The sequence below is a fragment of the Plectropomus leopardus genome, chromosome 2, assembly GCF_008729295.1.
Source record: "Plectropomus leopardus isolate mb chromosome 2, YSFRI_Pleo_2.0, whole genome shotgun sequence".
In the NCBI taxonomy this organism is placed as follows: domain Eukaryota; kingdom Metazoa; phylum Chordata; class Actinopteri; order Perciformes; family Serranidae; genus Plectropomus; species Plectropomus leopardus.
Window position 1 is genome coordinate 10,163,860 of NC_056464.1, and position 20,894 is coordinate 10,184,753.

Consider the following 20,894-nt stretch of genomic DNA (forward strand, 5'->3'; position numbering starts at 1 on the left):
GGGACTCACTTTCCACATTACCCAAATAACACCAGTCACACATTGTCTTTTCCTCCTGAATAATGTTGAATATCCCAGCCTCAATGGCCAGAGGGAGAATGCCAGCTCTGTTGTGCAACTGAACATCTTAGAAAACGAGATTTTACATATGGTTCAGGGCTGAAATTCTGTTTTATATACACATATGTCCTTAATTTCGGCATTAACAATTTTTTTTTGTATGTATTTTTTTCCTCAAAATTCAACAATAGTTTATTTAATAGAGTTAAAATTATACCACAAGTCTTTCTTGTAAACATAAAGCATATCCTCCTCCTCCGGGACTGAGTAAAGCTCTTTTGCCCGTGGAGAATGGTGTGATCTACTCCACATAAACACCATCTTATTTACTCTGCCTCCTGTCAGTGTTTTTTTTTTATCATGCATTCACCATGTTGTGTTTTATTCAAACTTCCCCTCTGCATGTTTACCATGTAAACTCGGGTGCATTCAAGGTCCCCTCAGAGAGGTTAGAAAAATCAGAGTTGAAGCACGTCTGTGTTAACCTGCAGGGAAAACCTGGGCAAAAATGTGCTGTGCATCTTTTGATTAGTAGAAATTCCCAAATAGATCAAAATAAATAAATAAATAAATAAAATTACGAAACTTGAAATGGCACATGTGCAGTTTTGAGGATGTTTTTACATTGTAGGCCTAGAAATAGGCTAGATACTTTTTTATTATTTACATTTATGTCTGTACATACAAGTCAGATGTTTATTGTTTTTTCTTGTTCAGCTTTGTTGTTCTTCGTATTAGCTGCAGCCAATGTCTAATTATGTGTATGATGTGTATGTGCACTGAGAGAAAAAAAAAAAAAAAGAAAAACAAAGTCAAATTGCTATGTGTAGAAAAAATACTTGGCCAGTAGAAAGGACTTTGATTGCTATTTATAGACAATGTAATGCAGCTATAGATCTTGATAATAATTAACAACTGATTAATAATTTGCAGTAGTAGTAGTTTAATTTATCAGATAGATTTTCCAGGAACCAAAGTCCATCCATATTAACCGATTCTTCTTCTGAGTCGCAGCAAAACTCATCATCGAGTATTAGTATTATTAGTATTATTAGTATTATTGGTATTATTAGTATTATTGTGAGCAGGCTGATTAAATCGCCTCTGCTGCTCTGCAGAGTCTCAGAGTTACCGCACGTCGAGTTGTCTTGAACGCCTCTCGGTCATGTTTGTGTAATGTTTCACAGCCGCTGTGCAACGTAGTTACCGGGCACAGTACCTGAGTACAAGCAGCCGACTGACACAACACAAGTGAGTAGTTTGGTTTTGTTAATATTAACAAACAGAAGCTAACATTTACCTTTTATCTACTGCGTCTGATTTATGAACGTTTCTGAATGAGTGGGTGAAGACATGCTGGTTACCAGTGTTGCTGAATGTTAGCTAAGTTAGCCATGAGGATGAGGATGGTGGTGATGATAAAGCGCTAAAATGCCACGTTTTAACGTTGCTAGCTAACGCTATACTTTGTCTTTCGTTATTTAAGGTCTTTAGTTTGCAGTGACTCTGAAATATATTTACCCGGCGCTGTCCTCGTTGTGAATTTAGCTAACAAGAAGTGTGTGTCTGTGTGAAAAAAGACAAGATTTTTAGTACTCCTACAAGGCTAATCTAACTGGGGCACACTGCTAAAGTTAACCAGAGGATATAAAGAGTTTAATGTTGCATCAAATGTGTTGCAGAATTTGCCAAAATACTCTGCAAACATCACAATACAATGTTGACGGTTTAATTTTTAAGGTTAGTTGTGAAAAGAGTAATTTAAGTGACTTTTTGACTCCAAGTATGTCAGATATACGTCCAACACCATGTACACAGTACAGAAACCTGCAGTTCAGGGAGAGCCTTCAGTTTTTCAATACCTGGGAGCGTGTAAAATAGTTTTATTTGTGTAATAATTTTACATATAGTGCTTCACAGATGAGTGTTGCAACAATAGACATAGATTTTATTCGTCTTTATTTCTTTGTTTACAAAGTTTTCATATGTTTTTTTTTTCATTTCTTTTATTTATTTTGGTTTGCTTTGCTCTATTATTGGTTGTACCCACATAGTTTGCATCACCAACCACAGGGTGGACATCTCATATTTATAAAATTCCTGATTGAATTAGTTAAACAAAATTAAGGTAAATGCTACAACATGAGTCAGATTACCACTTAGTGTGCAACAAGATTTGTTATTTCTATATTTTACAGTTTCATTATATATATATATATATATATATATATATATATATATATATATATATATATATATATATATTATATATATATATAATTTTATTTAAGTTTCTTATATTTTTAAACTATTTAGTGCTGGATTTCTTCCCCCTATTAAATAAATCAAATATCCAATTGAATTAACTGTAAATATACAAATTTATATTACTTAAGTACATATTTTTATATGGTTGAATGTGTTCAGTTGTAACATAATTGTAATTGTAAACACAATTACAGTCACAATTCACTCTATTTACATTTTTTAAATCCTCAGTTTTAGTTTTTTCCCTACTGAGGGTAGGTAGGTAAACCCTAAGAAAAGTAACACGTGTCCCTTTCACTGTCTAAACTTTAGGGAGTTCAAGTAGCAGTTTGAGAAGCTAAGAGGAGATAACCCCAGTAATCTTAATGGCCCCTGTTGACAGTGATAAGACAAATGTAATTGATTGATAAGGCAGAGCTCCGCCACATGCTATCTGTCATGCTTTTTTGACCTAATGCTTTTGCTGCTCACCACCACCCATATTACAACACATGTTGGTGCTTCTAATTTTTGGTGGATGCTGCAATGACGTATAGTATAGTTCCACTCATAGTTCCAGTTAGTCAGCCACAGATCGTTTCTTGTAAAGCAGCTCTACCAGAGGATGTTTTCCAAAGCTGCGAGATATTTTGCCACAGTCCCTAGATTCAGGCTGGAGTCGTAACTTTCTTCCTATATTGTCAACAGAAAAAGACGTAGTCCTCCAATGAAATGGTTTAAGTCATTATGTCTCAGTTAGTTTCTTAATTATATGTGGGACAAAGTGTCAGTGTGTAAACATTTACTAACAGAGTTACACATCTACTCACATTTCTGTGATTAGAGAAAGTGAACTGAGGCTCCGGCCTTCCTCTCACTCCCCTTCAGCCGGTTGGCTCGGTTTGTAGGTTAAGGTAACTGCTGGTTGGTCAGTTCAGTAGGAGTTGAAGGGTTAAAGGTTTAGTTGGTCATTTTAACAAAAAACACATGTTGGCTGTTAAGAGAGAGCAGGTTTGGTGATCTATGCTGTAAAAAAAGTCTACATTTTAGACTGTACATTGCCTTCAAGGAGATTTCCCTGCACACAGCAGCATGTTTTCTGTTTCAGCAACCCAACTATGTTACACCCACTGTGTCCTAACAGCAGTGACAGAGCCTGTGTTCAGGGGGACTGTACACGTCTTTGCAAGCAGATCTATGATGTATTGTAACTCAATAAGTAAACACTTAAAGGTCCATTGATATAAATAGGGGTACATGTAAAGATTGTTTTCATTTTCATCCGTTGATTATTTTCTAGATGAATATTTTTAGTTGTTTGGTCTGTCAGAAAACTGAGAAATATGCTGATGAGTGTCTACAGTTTTGTCCACAACTCAAAGATACTCAGTTTACTGTCATAGAAGAGAAAATAATTTTTAAAAAAAAGAATAACATTTAAGATGCTCGAATCAGAGAATTTGACTTTTTAAAAAATATTTAAAAATTTTTAAAAAAAAAAATTGATTGATTGATTGAGTTGATTATATACGATGATTATATAAGAAATTGGTGTATTAATTTCAGACATGTCAAAGTCTGTCTCAGGGCCCAATTGTGGCCCTTAGACTGATTTTAAAAGACCTTTGGTTTGTCTCTCAAGATGTATTATATGATTAACACAATATTCGTTAATCAAGCAAGATCACTTTGCGTTGATTTTCCATTAACCTCACAATAACAGGACATTCATACAGTTTGTAGACATGAACCAAGAAGGAACTATGTAGGCAAAGCTACTGTGCGGGCAATAAACAACCATATAGTACCATAAAGTTCCTGCAGCTTAGTAGACATGGCACTGCAAAGAAGCTTAAAATCAACAGTGAGGGCTGCCGCTTTTAGGATCGGTGGGAAATTTCATTTGTATGTGATTTAAAAAAAAAAAACAAACAAAAAAAAAACAAACCATATGATGTGAGAAGCATCTGACCCCAAGGTATTTTCACAATATCGAATCTGGCCCCTGTCCTGAAACATTTAGACACGCCTGATTTAAGAGTTGACAACTAATCAGTTCATCATTGCAGTTCTAGTCATAAGTCTATGAAGCTGCTGAAGCCTGGGACAGTTATGTTTAGTAATCTGGATAGGAAGACCAAGCTGCCAGCCAAATGCCAGTAATTGTTTTTGCTGTGAAGGTTGGATTTGTTTGACCTACACCAGCATGTTCCCTATCGGCTGAAAAGTCTTTGAAGTGTTTTTGCTCCAAGAGCTGGAAGTACAGACACGACATCAGTTACAACTCAGGCAGGCTGCTTAATTTTCTTTTACATGTGATTGTTTTGCCTCACTTCTGCAGTGGCATTAATCTGCAAATGTTGAGGAGTGTGGTGATTTGTCTACTGCTTTGCCGTCACTGATTGTTTACACATACACAAATGTCGAGACAAATTTGGAGATTTTTTTTTGGTGCTGTGGGGGCATCACATCATTTGATGTGGGTCAGTTGGCGGCCATATAATAGCAACACTGTCAGAAATTGTAGTCAAGGTGCAATAGCTGGCATGTGTTAATCCTTAGAGAGCATGAAATAAAATTGATGCCTTTCCGAAATGCATGACAATGCTGGAAAATAAAACACTGGCATATTCTGGACTTATTCATAGAAAATATTTGGAAGATGCTTTCTTTCTCTCTTTTCTTTACTTTATTTCTCATCTCAATTTCTTCCCAGAACATCAGTGCAATGCTGCTTCTCAGACGCTGCCGCAGCCTGACTCGATTTGGCCCCGTCAACACTAAAAGGTACAGCACTGTAACAAACAGGTATTATATTGAACATTTCCTTGGCCTGCGCTGAAAGAGCAGTTTTGTGTGATGTGCGCTCCACCCAGTCAAAGGTCTCAGTTTATTGAAGGATAGTCAAACAGCCAATTCAAAGCAAATTAATTTGATTTTCCAACTTTTTGTCTCACATATTTGCAAAACGTTAGTGCTTTTCATCCCCTTCTTATCCTTTCATTTTACATTTTGTGAATACACCACAGTTGAATAGTTATCCTTGAACGAACAGTTGTATTCAAGACCTTATAATCTTGGCTTGATCTATACATTTCCATTATTTTCATTTCATAGGCATCAAGTGGCACCTGGTGTGGCATCGTGTGCAGCTCGTCTCTGGAGCAGCAGCAGCAGGGAGGACCAGAGATCGTACCAGCGTGCCCATGGTCCCAGCTGGAGACATGCTCTGGCAGGACTGCTGGCTGGTACCGGGGCTGTCGTGGCTTATGGCGTCCATCATCACAAGGTTAGGAGGAGATAAGATCTGTAAAAAGAGTCAATGTTTAATTTACTTATGTTGAGCCAAGGCTAAATTACCCAATTTAACACGTTTCTTAACTGTTGTCCTACTAAACGACACAAAGACGTGACTTTCATTGTGATAAGTTGTGACGTGCATTTGACATTTTATTTTCTTCACACCTACAAAACTAAACCATTAATAAAACAGTAATCAGCAAATTAATTTAAATGAGATATAGCCGCACTACACTTTAATTTTTTTTTTTTTTTTCTGTAAAGTCTGTTTCTCAAAATAGAGGTGTATGGTACAATCCTAATTGTAAAACAATTTTGGCCAATTTAAACAGTTCAAGAACATAACATTTTCAGAAGCACCCTTTTATGGTACATCTCTATTCACAGTGAGGGCAGTGGCCTGTATCATCTGTTGCCTTGCAATGTCAGCTCATTTGTCAGTTTTCACTCCCACATTGTATGTGACTCAACATGTGAACACATCTTGACTTGATCAGATTGCCTAATCACTTCAGAGGAAAGAGAGAGGTTCACACTGAAGCATTATGGCATCTACTCCACCAAACCATGGACTACAGATGCAGCAAAGTCTTTTTTTTGTGTTGTGTATTTTAAATGTAAATGCCAAAATATAACTGTTAGTTGCACCACAAAATGATAGATAAATACATTTCTTATAAAAAATGTTTTTCATCTACTGAAACAGTTATAAACATACATTATGTTTGAATATACATTACATTTACACTGAGAAAACATTAACCAGTCCAAGAGGCAGTGCAGCACTCCTGTATAGTTTTGCGAATAATTAACAGAGTGATGCTGCAAAATGTCTGTTTAAAGACTTAGGAGCTGCTTTTATTGTTGTAATTGTGGTAGTAATAGCTATATTTGTCAGTAAATAAGTCATGTATTTGCATCCGTTAAAAGCAAACTTTTTTTTTTTTCTGTGTTTTGTCTCAATCCTCTGCAAGGAAGGGGGAATTCAAAGAATTTAAAACAGCTCGGGAGCTTTTTTGCACTGCTCCTTCTTGACAAACAAAAGCCACATGGTTGACCAACATGTGGTGTTTGCACAATTAAGACAAAGGCCTGATGCAGCACTTTGGTGTGGCAGTATGGGCGGAAAGGCTGGAACTTTTATCTTGAAAGCAAAATTTGTTTTTGATTGCCATATTTTTCTGCATGAAAGTGGCAGAGAATATGTTCTATTACAGGGCTGTGTTGTAAATATTGATATTATGCAGGTCTATCAATGAGAAGGCCTGCAGACTCAAAATAAAACAAACTTTGTAGCAACAGTTAACTTTATGCACCCTCTGAATTAATCCTCATTTATCTTAATTTTAATTTACCATACCATATATTAAAGTATGCTTTACTGAAGCTACTCAACAGTGACTTAGTGTTCTATGCAGACGGGGAGAGCTATGAAAGATATTTTTAGCGTTCCCACATCAGGGTCAACACATCCAGCCGAGTGATGTCAGCATGTGCAAACATGAGAGCACACACTGCCTCTGCTGTTACAGCCACTTTCCCCACATAAAACCGGAGGCCTAATAGTGACAAATAATTATAGTTACAAACTGATCACCGAAAAATCCAAATTACTTTCCATTAACAGTTGCACTAAGCGTGTTATATTTCTGCAACCTACTCTTTTTAGCAGGGTTCCTGCAGATCCTTAAAAAGTCTTAAAAGGCCGTGAATTAATTTATGGACATTTATTAAAATAATGCCTTAATTAATATTAAAATGACCTTATAGTTCAGAAGTCTTTAAAATGATCAGACATGGGATGTAGGATTTTATAAATTGTTTTTTTCGGACGCTTCATCGTAAAATCTCAAAAAATATTGGTAGCATCTTTTATTTTTTTTTTAAATAATTAAATAAATTCCTCTTCTTAAAAGCATCATGCTGGGAATCCAAGCATTAGATTCTGACCAGAAATGCCAGATATTTCCTGCTTCTGTTGGTAATCTAAAAAGACACATTATGGTAATATTTAATATATAAAATATGTCCATTGTCTTCCGTGTGTTCCACTCTTAAAAGGGTTGTTTTTGTCAATATTTGGGCTGGATAATCTTGTTTTTTTCACTGTACAAAAATGTCATGTTTTATATAATAAACATTTTGGCAAAATAACACTGTACTTCAATTTTAGTCATTAGAAATTTGGTCTTAAACTTCAGCCCAAGTGGCATATAAAAAGTCTTAAAAAAGCCTTAAATATGACTTGCCTTAAGCTGCAGGAACGCTGTTTCAAGGTTTCAAACTGTCTTCCAGAGTGAATACCTGGTTTCCTCACCTCTTCTCTTTTAAACATCCTTTTTGATGGATCACTAAATTGAGACCTCCTCTCTTGTCTCCGGTGCAGGCTGAGCAGGAAGACACCAGTCGAGTGCAGACCATAGAGAAGACCTCCACTCTTCCGGTCTTCAGCCAGGAGGAAGTCACCAGTCACCGCTCTCTGGAAGATGGCGTGTGGGTCACTTACAAAGGCAGCGTCTATGACATCACTAATTTTGTGGCCATGCATCCTGGCGGGGATAAAATCTTGCTGGCGGCAGGTGGAGCCCTTGAACCTTTCTGGGCGCTGTACGCTGTGCACAACCAGGAACATGTGCTGGAAATGCTCTCAGAGTATAAGGTGGGCTGATTCTCGGTTTCTGTTGATGATTTACCTCAATGGCAGCAAATGTAAGGACGAGCTGTGTCTGACACACAGCGCTCTGAAAAGATAGGTATGATAAAAAAATACAGGTGCAGTGAGAAGTAAAAGACATATTATTTACTATGAAACCAGTCAACTATGGATAAAACATCAGCAATGGAGCACTTTGGAGGAAAAAGCTGTTTCATCAGATTTTCCATCAAACGGGGCGTTCAACGCAAAGTTGAGACAAGCATTGGCCATGAGCACCAAACACTGTAGCCAGTGTTTAAAGGTCAGTGTGTAGCTGAAATATTCTGCGGACCTTAAAGGGTCATGTTGGTATTTTTCAACCTGGACTCTATTTTCCCATGATTGTGTGTCTAAGTGACTAATTGAGACAACAACTGAGCAAGAGTGCTGCATATAGCGGCCATGCTACAAGCTTCAAAGTAATCACTCGGGGCATATGTGTACCCTTAGCCAAAGAAAGGTTGTTTTTAGGTTGTTAGTTTGAGTGTTGACGACATTATATAAAGGATCCCTCCACAGATAGACTTTTTGTTTAAGTCATGGTAAAAGCACACTTGCATTCAAAGTTGACAGAAACAAAATAAAATTGAAAAAAAGCCGTCTTCGTTCGTCTCTCTGCTGTTCCAGCTCTGGTGTGGTGGAAATTAATCCAGTTAGATTTGAAAATATGATGGCTCTATACACGCTGGTGGGTTTTGCAATGGCAATTTTGGGGCCGTGTCTGGTTTAACAAAAAGAATTTTACTTTTTAACAAAGAGGTCGGGGAGCCCGGTGGCTTAGGTGGTAGAGCAGGCGCTCTATGTACCGAGGATATGTCCTCGCCGTAGCAGCTGCGAGTTCAGTTCCAGCCTCGGCCCTTTGCTGCACATCATCCCCTCTCTCTCCCCCTTTCATACTATCGCTGTCCTATTATCAGTAAATGCAAAAAAGCCAAAAAAATAATCTTAAAAATCCTCCCCCAAAAACCTCAAAGAGGTCGAGTTCTGTAGGGATCCTTTTCATAATGTTGTCAGACACTAAGAATAACAGTCTGAGCCTGTCAGTGGCAAAAAAAAAAACATTTTAAGTGGGCAAAGGGGCACATGCCCCAAGTGGTTACATTGCAGTCTATTTCATGGCTGCTGCCCTCTTGCTCAGTACTCGACCAATTTGAAAACTTGTTCTTCTCATTAGTCACTTAGACACAAAAACATGAACAAGTAGGGTCCAGGTTGAAAAATCATCAAATAGCCCTTTAAGTAAAAGTGTCAGCCATCATTGATCTATGTTTGAATTCTAACAATGACCTTGCAAAATTCTGAGTTACACCTCTGAATGGGAAAAAGAATAGAAATAATGGAGTTTAAAGCCTCTAAACTTGCCTGCAAGAGAAAAAAGGAGATCTTTAAAATTCTTGCCCAGTTTGTCGCTCGTGAGAATCCATCACAGTTTACAGGCAGAGTTTCTGCTTCAACTGTGATCTAGTGTATTTGCTGAAGTGCTGTGTTCACTACAGTACTTTTCAGTCGCAGTACACATTACAACACCCCCTCCAGTATGTATTTAGTATACAAATACATTAAAAATGTTGCTCTGTCTTTGAGAAATAGAATAATGTCAGTTGAATTTATCCTTAAATGAACTTGTCATCTATTTTGTCTGTCTTGCACTCAGTCTCTGAAGACGTATGTGAAAAGGTCTACTGCCTTCTGTATACTGAGAAACATCTGTAGGCAAAATACTGGCACTCCCTCCAGTGGCCACTGAGGAAAACACTTTGTTTTTCTTGTGGAGTTTCCTTGTGAACACACACAGTTCTTTGTCTTTCTTCTGCTTTGATTTTCATTTTAGAAAAACAGAACAGAAGAGCAGCTAAAAATATCGTTGGCATTCAGTCTGAGGGAGTCTAATAAATCTTGTGTCTATGGTTAATACAAGGTTGGTGTGCTGAGTGCAGAAGACCAGAAGAAGCAGCAGACTGTTCAGTCATCTGACCCCTACTCTTCTGACCCCGAGCGTCACCCCATCCTGCGCATCAACAACCTCAAGCCTTTCAATGCTGAGCCGCCTCCTGAAATCCTCTCTGACAGCTACATCACCCCCTCTGCCATCTTCTTCAAAAGAAACCACCTGCCGGTTCCTCTGGTGGACCCGGCCACATATCAGCTGCATGTGGAGGGGCTACCTGGAGGAGTGCTGACGCTCTCTTTAGAAGAGTTAAAGTCTCGATTCCCCAAACACACCATCACCGCTACGCTGCAGTGTGCTGGCAACCGCCGCTCTGAGATGAATAAGGTGAAACAGGTGAAAGGACTGAACTGGGGCATCGCTGCCATCAGTAACGCTACATGGAGTGGAGCGAGGCTCAGGGATGTGCTGCTGGCTGCCGGTTACGAGCCAGATGTGGCCAAGTGGGCTCTCCACGTTCAGTTTGAAGGATTGGATAAAGACGTGACGGGGACGACTTACGGTGCTTCCATCCCGCTAAACAAAGCAGTTAGCGAGGAAGGCGATGTGCTGTTGGCTTATGAAATGAACGGCGAGGATCTTCCTGCTGACCATGGCTACCCTGTCCGTGTCGTGGTTCCAGGCACAGTAGGTGCACGCAATGTTAAATGGCTGGGGAAGATCATAGTGAGCGCAGAAGAAAGCAGCAGCCACTGGCAGCAGAACGACTACAAGGGATTCTCCCCCGGGACAGACTGGGACACGGTGGACTTCAAGTCTGCTCCGGCCATCCAAGAGCTGCCCATCCAGTCAGCCATCACCACACCAGCAGACGGTGCGGTGGTGGATCGCAGTATGGAAGAGGTGACGGTGAAGGGTTACGCCTGGAGTGGAGGGGGCAGAGAGGTGGTGCGTGTTGATGTTTCTCTGGATGGAGGAAAGACATGGCAGGTGGCCAAGCTGAGGAGCAGCGATAAGGGACAAGCACCCAAACCCTCGCCACCACCGGGACGAGCCTGGGCCTGGAAGCTGTGGGAGGTAACAGCTCCGCTTCCCGCAGAGGCTCAGGAGCTGGAGATAGTCTGCAAGGCGGTTGACAACAGTTACAACATGCAGCCGGACACAGTTCCTCCCATCTGGAATCTGAGGGGCGTGCTGAGTAACGCCTGGCACCGAGTGAAGGTGAAGATCAGAGAGGACGAGAGCGAGGAATAGACTCAGTGGTTTGATCCACACCCAAAATCCAAAAGGTTTATGCTTGAAAGAGTCGTCTGAGAGTGGACATAGTTTTAAAATCTGTCACTAAGACGCAGCAGGAAAAGTGACGGAGGAAAAAACAGTCTCATAGAAAATACAGCTGGAGTTTTTGATGCACAGTTTTGAAATATTTATGCAATCATGCTGTCTGTGAGATTTGAAGGATTTTCAGCACTGCATATAGAACAAAGCTAAAGGCTGTTAATGACCAAAACATGTTCAGTTATATCTCGTGATGGGTCAGGAGATACTTAAGTGATCACGTGATTCCGTTAATTTTGAGTCTCTGACTTGTAGAAAAGATTTATTTTTGTAATCACTATTGACATACTTATTGTTCAAGATGTACGCACAGTGTATTAAAAGAGTCGGATTAATTGTGCGATTAACACGCAATCCTAATTTAAAAACCTTATTTTAAATAATATTCTTATATCTAGAATGTAGAGGATTTTTAGGTTTACTACATTGTCATTGCTTTAAAGGAACATTGTGTCAGATTTGGGGGGGGGTTGAGCTAAATCTAGCCGTTAGGATTGCACTTTGCAACCATCTAAAAGTTCTCGTTAAGGTTTTAAACGGAAGTCAAATTATCTTCAGACATCTCTTCCTCTGCAAAACAACTGGATCCGTTGATTAAAACCGGTAAAAACCCTTAATAAAGCAGTTTCATGTTTCAATGTTAATTTCTGCGTTTCTCAGATGCTGCTCAGATTGTCGGAGATGTGCCGCTTGCCCAGCACCTGCTCATGTGTGCTTGCGTTATTTTCGTAATCCAGATGTTCAGGAGGTTTTTATAGAGAGACAAATGATCCCCCAAGGTTTCTTCCTCTCCAGGACAAATTGCTGTGGTGATTTAAACCCTTACAGTTTCACAACTGAGTTGCTGCTCACTACAATGGCTGACACGAAAATGTAAATGTTGCTATCTAGAGCCAGTGTTTGGTTTGTCCTTTCTAGGCTACTGTAGAAACATGGCAGTGCAACATGGCAGTCTCTATAAACAAGGACCCGTTCCCTATGTCGTTTTAACCAGCTCATTATAATGTAACGAAGGCACAACAATTCTTATTTTCAGATGATTTTATACTAAAGAAAACATACTTATGATTTCTGCCAATATCCTTTTAAATCTTACACACTGGAAAGTGCAAAAGAATATGAGCGGGAGCAGCTGTCAGATCATAAATGCTTGTTTTCACTCTGAAAATCAGAGGTGAACTGTGACCCTTTCACTCGGTTTGTGGAGCTGCGCTCTGTTTCAAACTTGGTTCAAAGAATCACACCTTACTGTGGAGATCTATTTGAGGTTCAGTCGTGTTTATACCACGACACCGCAGCACACTGCAGAGGTCTGGGTACTTCTTGACAGCCGTTTTGACGACATCGTGTTTTGTGTAGTAAGTGCTATATTGTCCATGTTGACAAATAAAGAGCTCTTATTTTACACTGATATACTTACAGTCTGCTTCGTGCCAAAAACAGTGCCAAAAAAATGTACAACATAGAGGAAATGAAGTCAGTTCTTATTATTTTAAGACATTTGCTAAAAATATCAGCACAGTGGGATGTGCTTCTCAGTTTTGCAGAGCTTACAATTTTCCACTCACTGTGATTAAATGTATTAACCTGCAAACTACAGCTTTTACATTTAAGACAAATTCATTTAATCGGATTACTTTTCTTCAAGAGTAATGAGAAAATGCATAAACATTAACAATTTAACATATTTTTAACTGCACCAATGACAGTTTACAAAGTTTCAGACTACTCGTGCAGTGTTTCATTTATCAAATTGTGTACCCTTCCTACACAAATATTTTTTCACCAAAACCTTACTATCCAAAAAACTTTAGCATAAACTTAGACTTACATGGACGAGTAGCACGCTAGTTTTTAGTGAAAATGCATTTGTGGGGCGACCTCGAGCTCACCTGGAAGAGTGTGCGCCCCATGTGCTGAGGCCTTTGCAGTGGCCTGGGTTCAATTCCAGCCTGTGGCCCTTTGCTGCGTGTCATCCCTGCACCCCCTTTCTCTTCCCCCATTTCCTGTCAGTCTATAGTTGTCCTGTCAACAAAGGGAAAAGTCGCATAAACAAATCTTTTCTTTCTTTTCTTTTCTTTTTTGTCTTAAATCTTTTTTAAAAAAAGAAAAGCATTTGTTTGGGAAACACTGAGCATATGACTGAATAAGAGAGAGACTTGGATTTAGGGTGCAAGAGTGTAAGATTTTCATAGTACGATAACCATCCGAAAAAAACGCGGTTTCATGGTATTGCAGTATTAAAGAATTATTATTATCATCAGTTACAATGGCACTAACAGCATAAAGGTTTTAGATTAGTTGACCAAACATTTTATTACTGTAACTGAAACATCTTTTTTAATGGAATTATGTGTAATAATCCTTTTTTAAAGACAGGTAAAATAAAGGGGGGAATTCTCCATCCAGTTGCAGTTTTTTCAATACCATAGTAAATCTACACGGTATGATAACTGTCGATTTTCATGGTACTGCACAAGTTGTATGAGAGTTTGTAAATGGACGTTTTGATATTTTGGTTTCTTTGTTTACTGTGGAGATATGTGAGATATGGTTAACAACATCAGGATGCAGTTATTTGTTGAGGACAGCTTTAAGATTTAAGATCAAACATGTCTCACCATATTTTGATTAATGGTGCAGAAAACAAAATGTTGTACGTGTTGTTACCAAAGTTTTGGTTCAAGTTTTTTCAAATTGTAAAACTTGTCTGAAGGCTTTCATGTACATCTCCTGCTGCTTTTACTTAGTGATTCCTAAATATGGAAACAGAGGAAACAGGATATGAAGTGACTCAGATAGCCCTCTAAAAAAAAAAAAAAAGATGTTGCAGCTGACAGGAAGGTGAGCAGGAGGAAGGAAGGGAGGACACATTGATGTCAGAGATGAGGTGTCGTGTCAGGACCAAGAGCGATTGACGATATCAAAGAATGCAATAGAAAAATGGGTCAAATATGTAGTTTAATCTGCAGAAATTTGAATAGCCTTGATGTTGTCACGGTGACGAGAGAGATGTGTTCCGAACAGGATTAAGCAGATAAAGATGTCTCCTGCATGTTGTTTCCCTGACTGTAAGTGACTGGATTTAATATGTTAAACCAAGATATATTCCGGGGGTTTTCCGTGCACAATAAACGCCATGGGATTCATTTTTTTTATTAGTATCCTGAGGCTATTGACCTGGTGGGGGACTTGTTTGGCAGTCGTGTTTGTTCTAACATCCCACTCTGATCTGTCTCTGAGTCAGAAATGACTACAATTGGGGTAAGCAGAATTACGTGAAACAGATGAAGAAAACACATTTATATGATTCTGCAGTCGACCCAGACTGCGAGAAGTGATGTATTCAGTTAGCTCTTTGCTGATATGAGTATGTGTGCGGAGGAGTGCAACCATGCTCTACTCACAAAGTCTGAGTCAAAGAGATTACAGAAAACAAAGGAAAGCAAAGTCAGACAAAAAATAAAAGACAAATAGACTTTAGTAGGAGATGAGACATTAAATATTTGTGGTATCGAACTGGATCATTTGGACCAAATGTTCTACATGCTTCATTTACCCCCTTGGTTGAATTGAACAGATACAGTATACTGTTGCTGTGTAATGTTTTGGATACAGACAACTAGTGTATGTATCAGACCTCCCCCCATAAGCTCTCACTCTACTCCCACTCATAGCTAGTTCCTTTTTTCAGTTCCTCTTTTCTTTCTTGTCTGTAATATTATTTCTGTCACAACAATGGTATATACAGTAGATAGGAAACAGGTGAAGCTGACTCTTAGTTTTATTCCTCTCTAGGTCAGCAGACAGAGTTGTGTCACATTAGTGGTAAATGCAAACCAGCGCATGAAACAGTTGTGTGGTAAGTTGTGTTATAGTGAGGAATGTGAAGCATGTAGACTGCGAAAATTAGCAAAGGAATAAAAAAAAAAAATCCAAACTTAATTGTCAGTATGAATAATTTCTAATTTAATGCTAATTTGCAAATAAATCACAGGGCTTAATAACACCTAATGTAGCGAGGAATTTATCTACAGCCTGTCAGGAGTTTGGTGCCTGTATTAGAGACTGAATATGAAAAGGTTATTTCTCTTTATTGCTGGAAATGTTTGATTTAAGTTCTACTGCTGGCACACAAAGACAAACCCGTAGCGTTTCCTCAGGTTTGAGTCTGAGGCTGTATGATGCCAACCGTCCACCATGCACTCACATCTTGAAACCAGCTGCTCTTTTGGAAAATGCTACTTTAACATTTATACCAGCTCCACACGAAACAGTCTGTTGTCATCCAAGTTTGGTAAACATATGTTACAAATGTCCCAATGAAGTTTTAGGTCTTCACAGTGTGGCAGTCTTTAAGAACAATTTCAACCTTCAGTCATCCACAAATGGAGATGTTAATGTTTCTTTGAGTTTAAAAAAAGAATTGTATTAAATCTACACAGCTGCCCAGTCATCTAAATTTACCACAAAATATGACACTACTTCAAGCAGAAATTAAATTTAGCCTTGTCGGCTTAAACAGAATTAAGAACAAAAATCCCTGATGACGAAAGTTCCTCATATACGTAACTCATTTCCTCTCTGACGTAATTGTGTAAAAATGTTTTTTTACATGACAACCCAAATTAATAATTATAATTATCAGATGTGATAATTATATATAAACCCGCAGCTTCTTTCCAAAATTTTTGGAATCAAAAAGAAACATAAATGTGTAGCACAAAACTTCGAATTTCTGTCACCACAATTATATGAATTTCCATGTATAACTCAAAGATTTCACCTAAATTCCCACTTCACGAATACAAAGTGATGTCTTATGTTTATGTCTGCTGAAATGTCCAACATTGACTATACTTACTTATATCTGTGCAAAGTTTGTCACTTTTTCACTGAGGCGGGCGATGTCTGTGCACTTCCCTAAAATATCAGATTCAAACGATAGATAGATAACGTCACGGATATGAAAACTAATTTTTGTTTAATAAGGGGAAACACATCCAATGCAGAGTGGACTTATTATGCATGTTATTTAAATCTCAGCCAGACAGAATATATCTTTCTGCAGACTTTGATTAGATCTCTGATTTATAATAACGTAAAAACACACAAGCCAAGTTTAAACACTTGCACGTGTCCAGGCTTGCTACTCTTATCAGTGTTTTATATAGTAAAGGTAGTACCACAAACATTTATAGCTTAGATGTAGTTGTTGCCTGGTGTTAGTCTACTAAAGTACTCGTCAAATAATTAGGAAGTGACATTACAAACCGGTGTTTGTTGGTGGGCTGACAATTAGCATTTGAAACTCAAATTTGTGCCTCAAACCCCTTAAGATTGGTTTTACGCAAAATAAAATATAGCGTTTACAACATGTAATAACACCACACCTATATCTGATCTATCCTTTGTTACATGTCAGCATGAATGTGTCAATGATGGATCCGTTTGTTATTGAGTAATAAACATAAATATTTGTCTCAGATGGGATATGTGTGGGGACAACAACAATGTGGAAATGGAGGGCAAGGCACTGTTTGTGGCTTAGGCCCATAATTAAACTGTGATACACCTACACCTGTAGGACAGTGTGTGTTACCACTAGGGAAACAACAAATGGCCCTTTACCCCGAGGATGTATTGTGTTGTAGTGATAGCTTCGTTCAGGGCGACTGACCTCTTTACAGAGAGTCAAACGGTAGTTTGACCCTATAAACAGGTTGAGTGTGCAGACCACTGTTGCAGCTCTGCATCCTCTCTCAACAGCTGTACAATTTCACAGCAGACACGTTGGCTGGAGGTCAACTGGCTGCTCTTGTAATCCTCATTCTTCAGAGATGGATCATCATAGCCACACAGGGCTGACTCATGCGCCGGGCTGAGTTTAAAAACTGCTGGAGCGCTTTAGAGAACAAACACAGTCTGCTGTGGGACTCCACTGAGCACTCCTCAGGCTCTCAGCCTCGGATTATTTGGGACAGAGGAAAACTTGACTATGCACTACACATGGCTGCTGCTGCTGCTGCTGCTAAAGCTCGGGGGAGCTAGTTGTGCTGTGGTGCAATGGACAGAATTAGAGGAAGCAAAGGTATGATAATAGTTTGAGTTGTGACTTTTTTTAAAATATACATTCAAAATCTGACTTATCTCAGCAGAAAGTTTATATATTGTATGTACAGGCATAATACAAAAGTGTACAGTATTATTTTAAGCATATGAGAGCTGTATGTCTGCCTCTGCATCCACAGGCCTATTTGAAGCAGTATGGTTACCTGAATGAACCAGCTGATCCTCAGGACCCTCATAACCTGGAGGAGATCATGGAAGCCCTCAGGTAACACAGAGCAGCACCCTTTTTAAAGTGGAAACACAGGCAGCTACAAACAATGAATCAATGTCATAACACATGTTTAATCTGAATGAGTTGCAGTTGGACTGATAGTCTCAGATACAGCTGAGGAGGATGTGAGCAGCCGTCAGTTTGCAGATGTTTGATCTTGTTTCCAGGGTTTTCCAGAGGGCGAATGATTTGCTACCCACTGGAGAATTGGATGAACCTACTCTGGAAGTAATGAGACAGCCGCGCTGTGGCTTGGAGGACCCCTTCAACAAGAAGCATCACAAATACAGAGTGATGGGTGAGTCAGTGTCATTTTGTCTTTTCTACAAAACTGTCACCAAGTTGTTTATTTCTATTTTTGTTTTGCATTTCTCTGGCATTTGAATGTTAAAAGTTGTTAAATGTTGTTTGTAGTTGTAACTTTGACAATTGTGAGGCATATTGTCCAAAATTGGCGCAGTCTGAATCAGTAACCAGCTTATATCTGATCAATTTCAGACCTTTAGAAAGCTGTGGAGAAAAATCGTCAGATCTCTAAAGACAGCAACTTTTATCACCTAAGCTATATAAGAATGACTATGGAAAATTTCCCACTCTAGTAAAAATACTGGTAAAGAAATGAAAGCAAGCGTTTAAACTCAACTTAAGTAGTAGTATTAAGATCCTTACTTTAAGAAAGAAATGACCATTTGTTTAGTTACTTGCCACATTTTGCATTAAATTTGTGAGGAAGGCCTTTTAGCATGCCTCCAGTGAACAAATAATCTAAAATGGAGAAAATTCTTGAATTGAAATAAATGGGGGCCTATTTAAACAAAAGCAAAATGATATTAATTGTATCTGTTTGCAAATTCTACCACAACTTATGCAATATAGTTCAAGTCTCATTTATGCAGTCTATGCTCAGTACTTCCCAAACAGACAGCCCCTCTCAACCTAGAACTGAACTATAAGTGTAACTTACCAATACTCTCTCCAGAGCCAGACTCCACTGACAAAAGTGGTAATTTTACCTCACTGAACACTGAAGCTGCTGTTCTACCACCACCTCGATACATAGTTTGTTTGTGTTATTGTGTGACTTTGGTGAATCCAAACTAACCTTTTAAAATGCCAAAGTCACACAATAACACAAACAAACTGACTGATCAAAGCAGTGGTAGACCAGCAACTCCTGTGTTCAGTCAGGTAAAATTACAATTTTTGTCAGTGGAGTCTGGCATTACACAGAGCATAGTTAAGTTTCATTTTCAGTTCAGTTCTTCATCAGAAAGGGCTGTCTGTTTCGGATGTCCTGAGCGTACGACTGCATAAATGAGACTTGGATTACACTGCAGGAGTTTTAAAAGTTTGTGAATGAATATTTTGACAAAGAATTTTCTCAGTTTTTGGATTCTTTGTTCTTCAAAGACATGCAAAAAAAAAAAAAAGTTTTCTTCACTAATTCAACATAACATGGAGTGAGTGGTTGATATACAAACAATCATATGGGGGGTGAAATATTCCTTTAAAGTGCACTTGGAATATTATGGGTTGTTGCATGTGATCATTGCAGTGTGATGATTAAAAAACAAAAACAGCTAGGAAGTTTGTGGGAGTTTGATAGTTTTGTCATGGTGACTCAGATAAAAAGGGCTCTTCTCTTACAGGTTGGTGGAGAAAGAGGAGTCTGACCTACCGCATTTACAACTACACACCTGACATGAAGAAGGCACAGGTCAAGATGGCTATCCGCTCTGCCTTCCAGTACTGGAGTGATGTGGCTGCATTGACCTTCAGAGAGGTCGACTATGGCAGAGCAGACATAAAGATCTCCTTCCATAAGAAAGATGGCTACTGCGCCCATCCATTTGATGGCCGCGGTCAGTTTTTAAAAAAAATTTAAATAGATAAATGTATTAGGCCTACTATCCCCTGAAACAGTAACTCAAATTGTGTATTTGTACCACATGCAGGTCATGTACTCGCCCATGCTGAGTCACCAGAGTCTGGTATTGTCCATTTTGATGAGGATGAGTTCTGGACCGAGGGATCATATTATGGCACTAATCTGCGTATTGTGGCTGCCCATGAAATTGGCCACGCCCTGGGCCTGGGCCACTCTCAGCACAGAAGCTCACTGATGGCTCCAGTCTACGCTGGTTACAATGCCAACTTCAGGCTGCACACAGATGATATCAGAGGCATCCAGGCATTATATGGTGAGTGCAAGAGGGCCCATTGGACTAGATCAGAGCTGTATACTGCATCAGTGTTTGTGAATTTGCAGCGATCAGTACCTGTGACTTGACCTGACGCTTCACGTGATTTCTTGACTTCAGATTTTTTCACTCTTTGATTCACTAGGTATCTGATTCATGTAAAAGTCTGACTATTTAAAGTGTACCTGCATGCCATAAAAAACAGTATTCAAGTGGTTTTATAATGTCAAGATAAGGAAATCATGTATTAATCCTAAAACGTCTCTGTCTTATAGGCAAACGCGTTACCAGCACTTTAGCCAGTCCAACACCCGCAGGCAGTCTGCTTCCCACAGAAAGCAGCCATGAAACTGAGATCATCCCCGACCCCTGCACTGCCAGACTGGATGCCATCATGTTGGGTAAGATTAGCTATTGCTTCAGTAATTACAGGAGAAGCCTCAACTGTGTGCTTTTTGGCCTGACTTTCTGCAAGACCACAACACACCGAATTTACATGGAATAGATCAAATAATGTAAACTCAAATTAGCTTTCGTGAGCTGCATTAAAGTTCCAAACATTTTCCAAGTTTTTAAAGGAACATGAGACAACAGGCCCATCAATGAAAAAAATCAAACCTTGTTCATTTGTCCGGGGTTACATTCTGAGATAACACATTTTTGTAATTAATTGTTCAGAATGACAATCAGAAGCTGCTGTACTGACAGATATTTTTTTACATACAAGGAGTTTGCTTTTGTGTGTTTGTGCATAACATAAACATAGTGAGAGAAAATGAAACTAAAAATGAAAGAAAGTGTGGCGAAAATCAAGAAATCTTA

General features: G+C 38.9%; 2 protein-coding genes across 2 annotated transcripts; both read left to right on the forward strand.

Annotated features, from left to right (window-relative positions):
• Positions 1 to 1,227: 1,227 nt before the first annotated feature.
• suox (sulfite oxidase) lies at positions 1,228 to 14,255 on the forward strand. The gene is made up of 5 exons (XM_042507316.1): positions 1,228 to 1,311; positions 5,024 to 5,094; positions 5,425 to 5,596; positions 7,994 to 8,266; positions 10,221 to 14,255. The coding sequence occupies exons 2-5, from the start codon at positions 5,036 to 5,038 to the stop codon at positions 11,442 to 11,444; spliced, it is 1,728 nt and encodes a 575-aa protein (XP_042363250.1). The 5' UTR covers positions 1,228 to 1,311; positions 5,024 to 5,035; the 3' UTR covers positions 11,445 to 14,255.
• Positions 14,256 to 17,462: 3,207 nt separating this feature from the next.
• On the forward strand, positions 17,463 to 20,577 carry mmp19 (matrix metallopeptidase 19). Its single transcript, XM_042498903.1, has 6 exons — positions 17,463 to 17,619; positions 17,780 to 17,865; positions 18,039 to 18,169; positions 19,521 to 19,733; positions 19,827 to 20,072; positions 20,348 to 20,577. The coding sequence occupies exons 1-6, from the start codon at positions 17,527 to 17,529 to the stop codon at positions 20,575 to 20,577; spliced, it is 999 nt and encodes a 332-aa protein (XP_042354837.1). The 5' UTR covers positions 17,463 to 17,526.
• The last annotated feature ends 317 nt before the right edge of the window (positions 20,578 to 20,894 follow it).

Coding starts and splice junctions, on each gene's coding strand:
- suox (XM_042507316.1), top strand. CDS start 5,036: ATGCTGCTTCTCAGACGCTGCCGCAGCCTGACTCGATTTGGCCCCGTC. Junction 5,597..7,993: donor ATGGCGTCCATCATCACAAG/GTTAGGAGGAGA, acceptor TCTCCGGTGCAG/GCTGAGCAGGAAGACACCAG. Junction 8,267..10,220: donor AAATGCTCTCAGAGTATAAG/GTGGGCTGATTC, acceptor GGTTAATACAAG/GTTGGTGTGCTGAGTGCAGA.
- mmp19 (XM_042498903.1), top strand. CDS start 17,527: ATGCACTACACATGGCTGCTGCTGCTGCTGCTGCTAAAGCTCGGGGGA. Junction 17,620..17,779: donor CAGAATTAGAGGAAGCAAAG/GTATGATAATAG, acceptor CTGCATCCACAG/GCCTATTTGAAGCAGTATGG. Junction 20,073..20,347: donor AGGCATCCAGGCATTATATG/GTGAGTGCAAGA, acceptor TCTGTCTTATAG/GCAAACGCGTTACCAGCACT.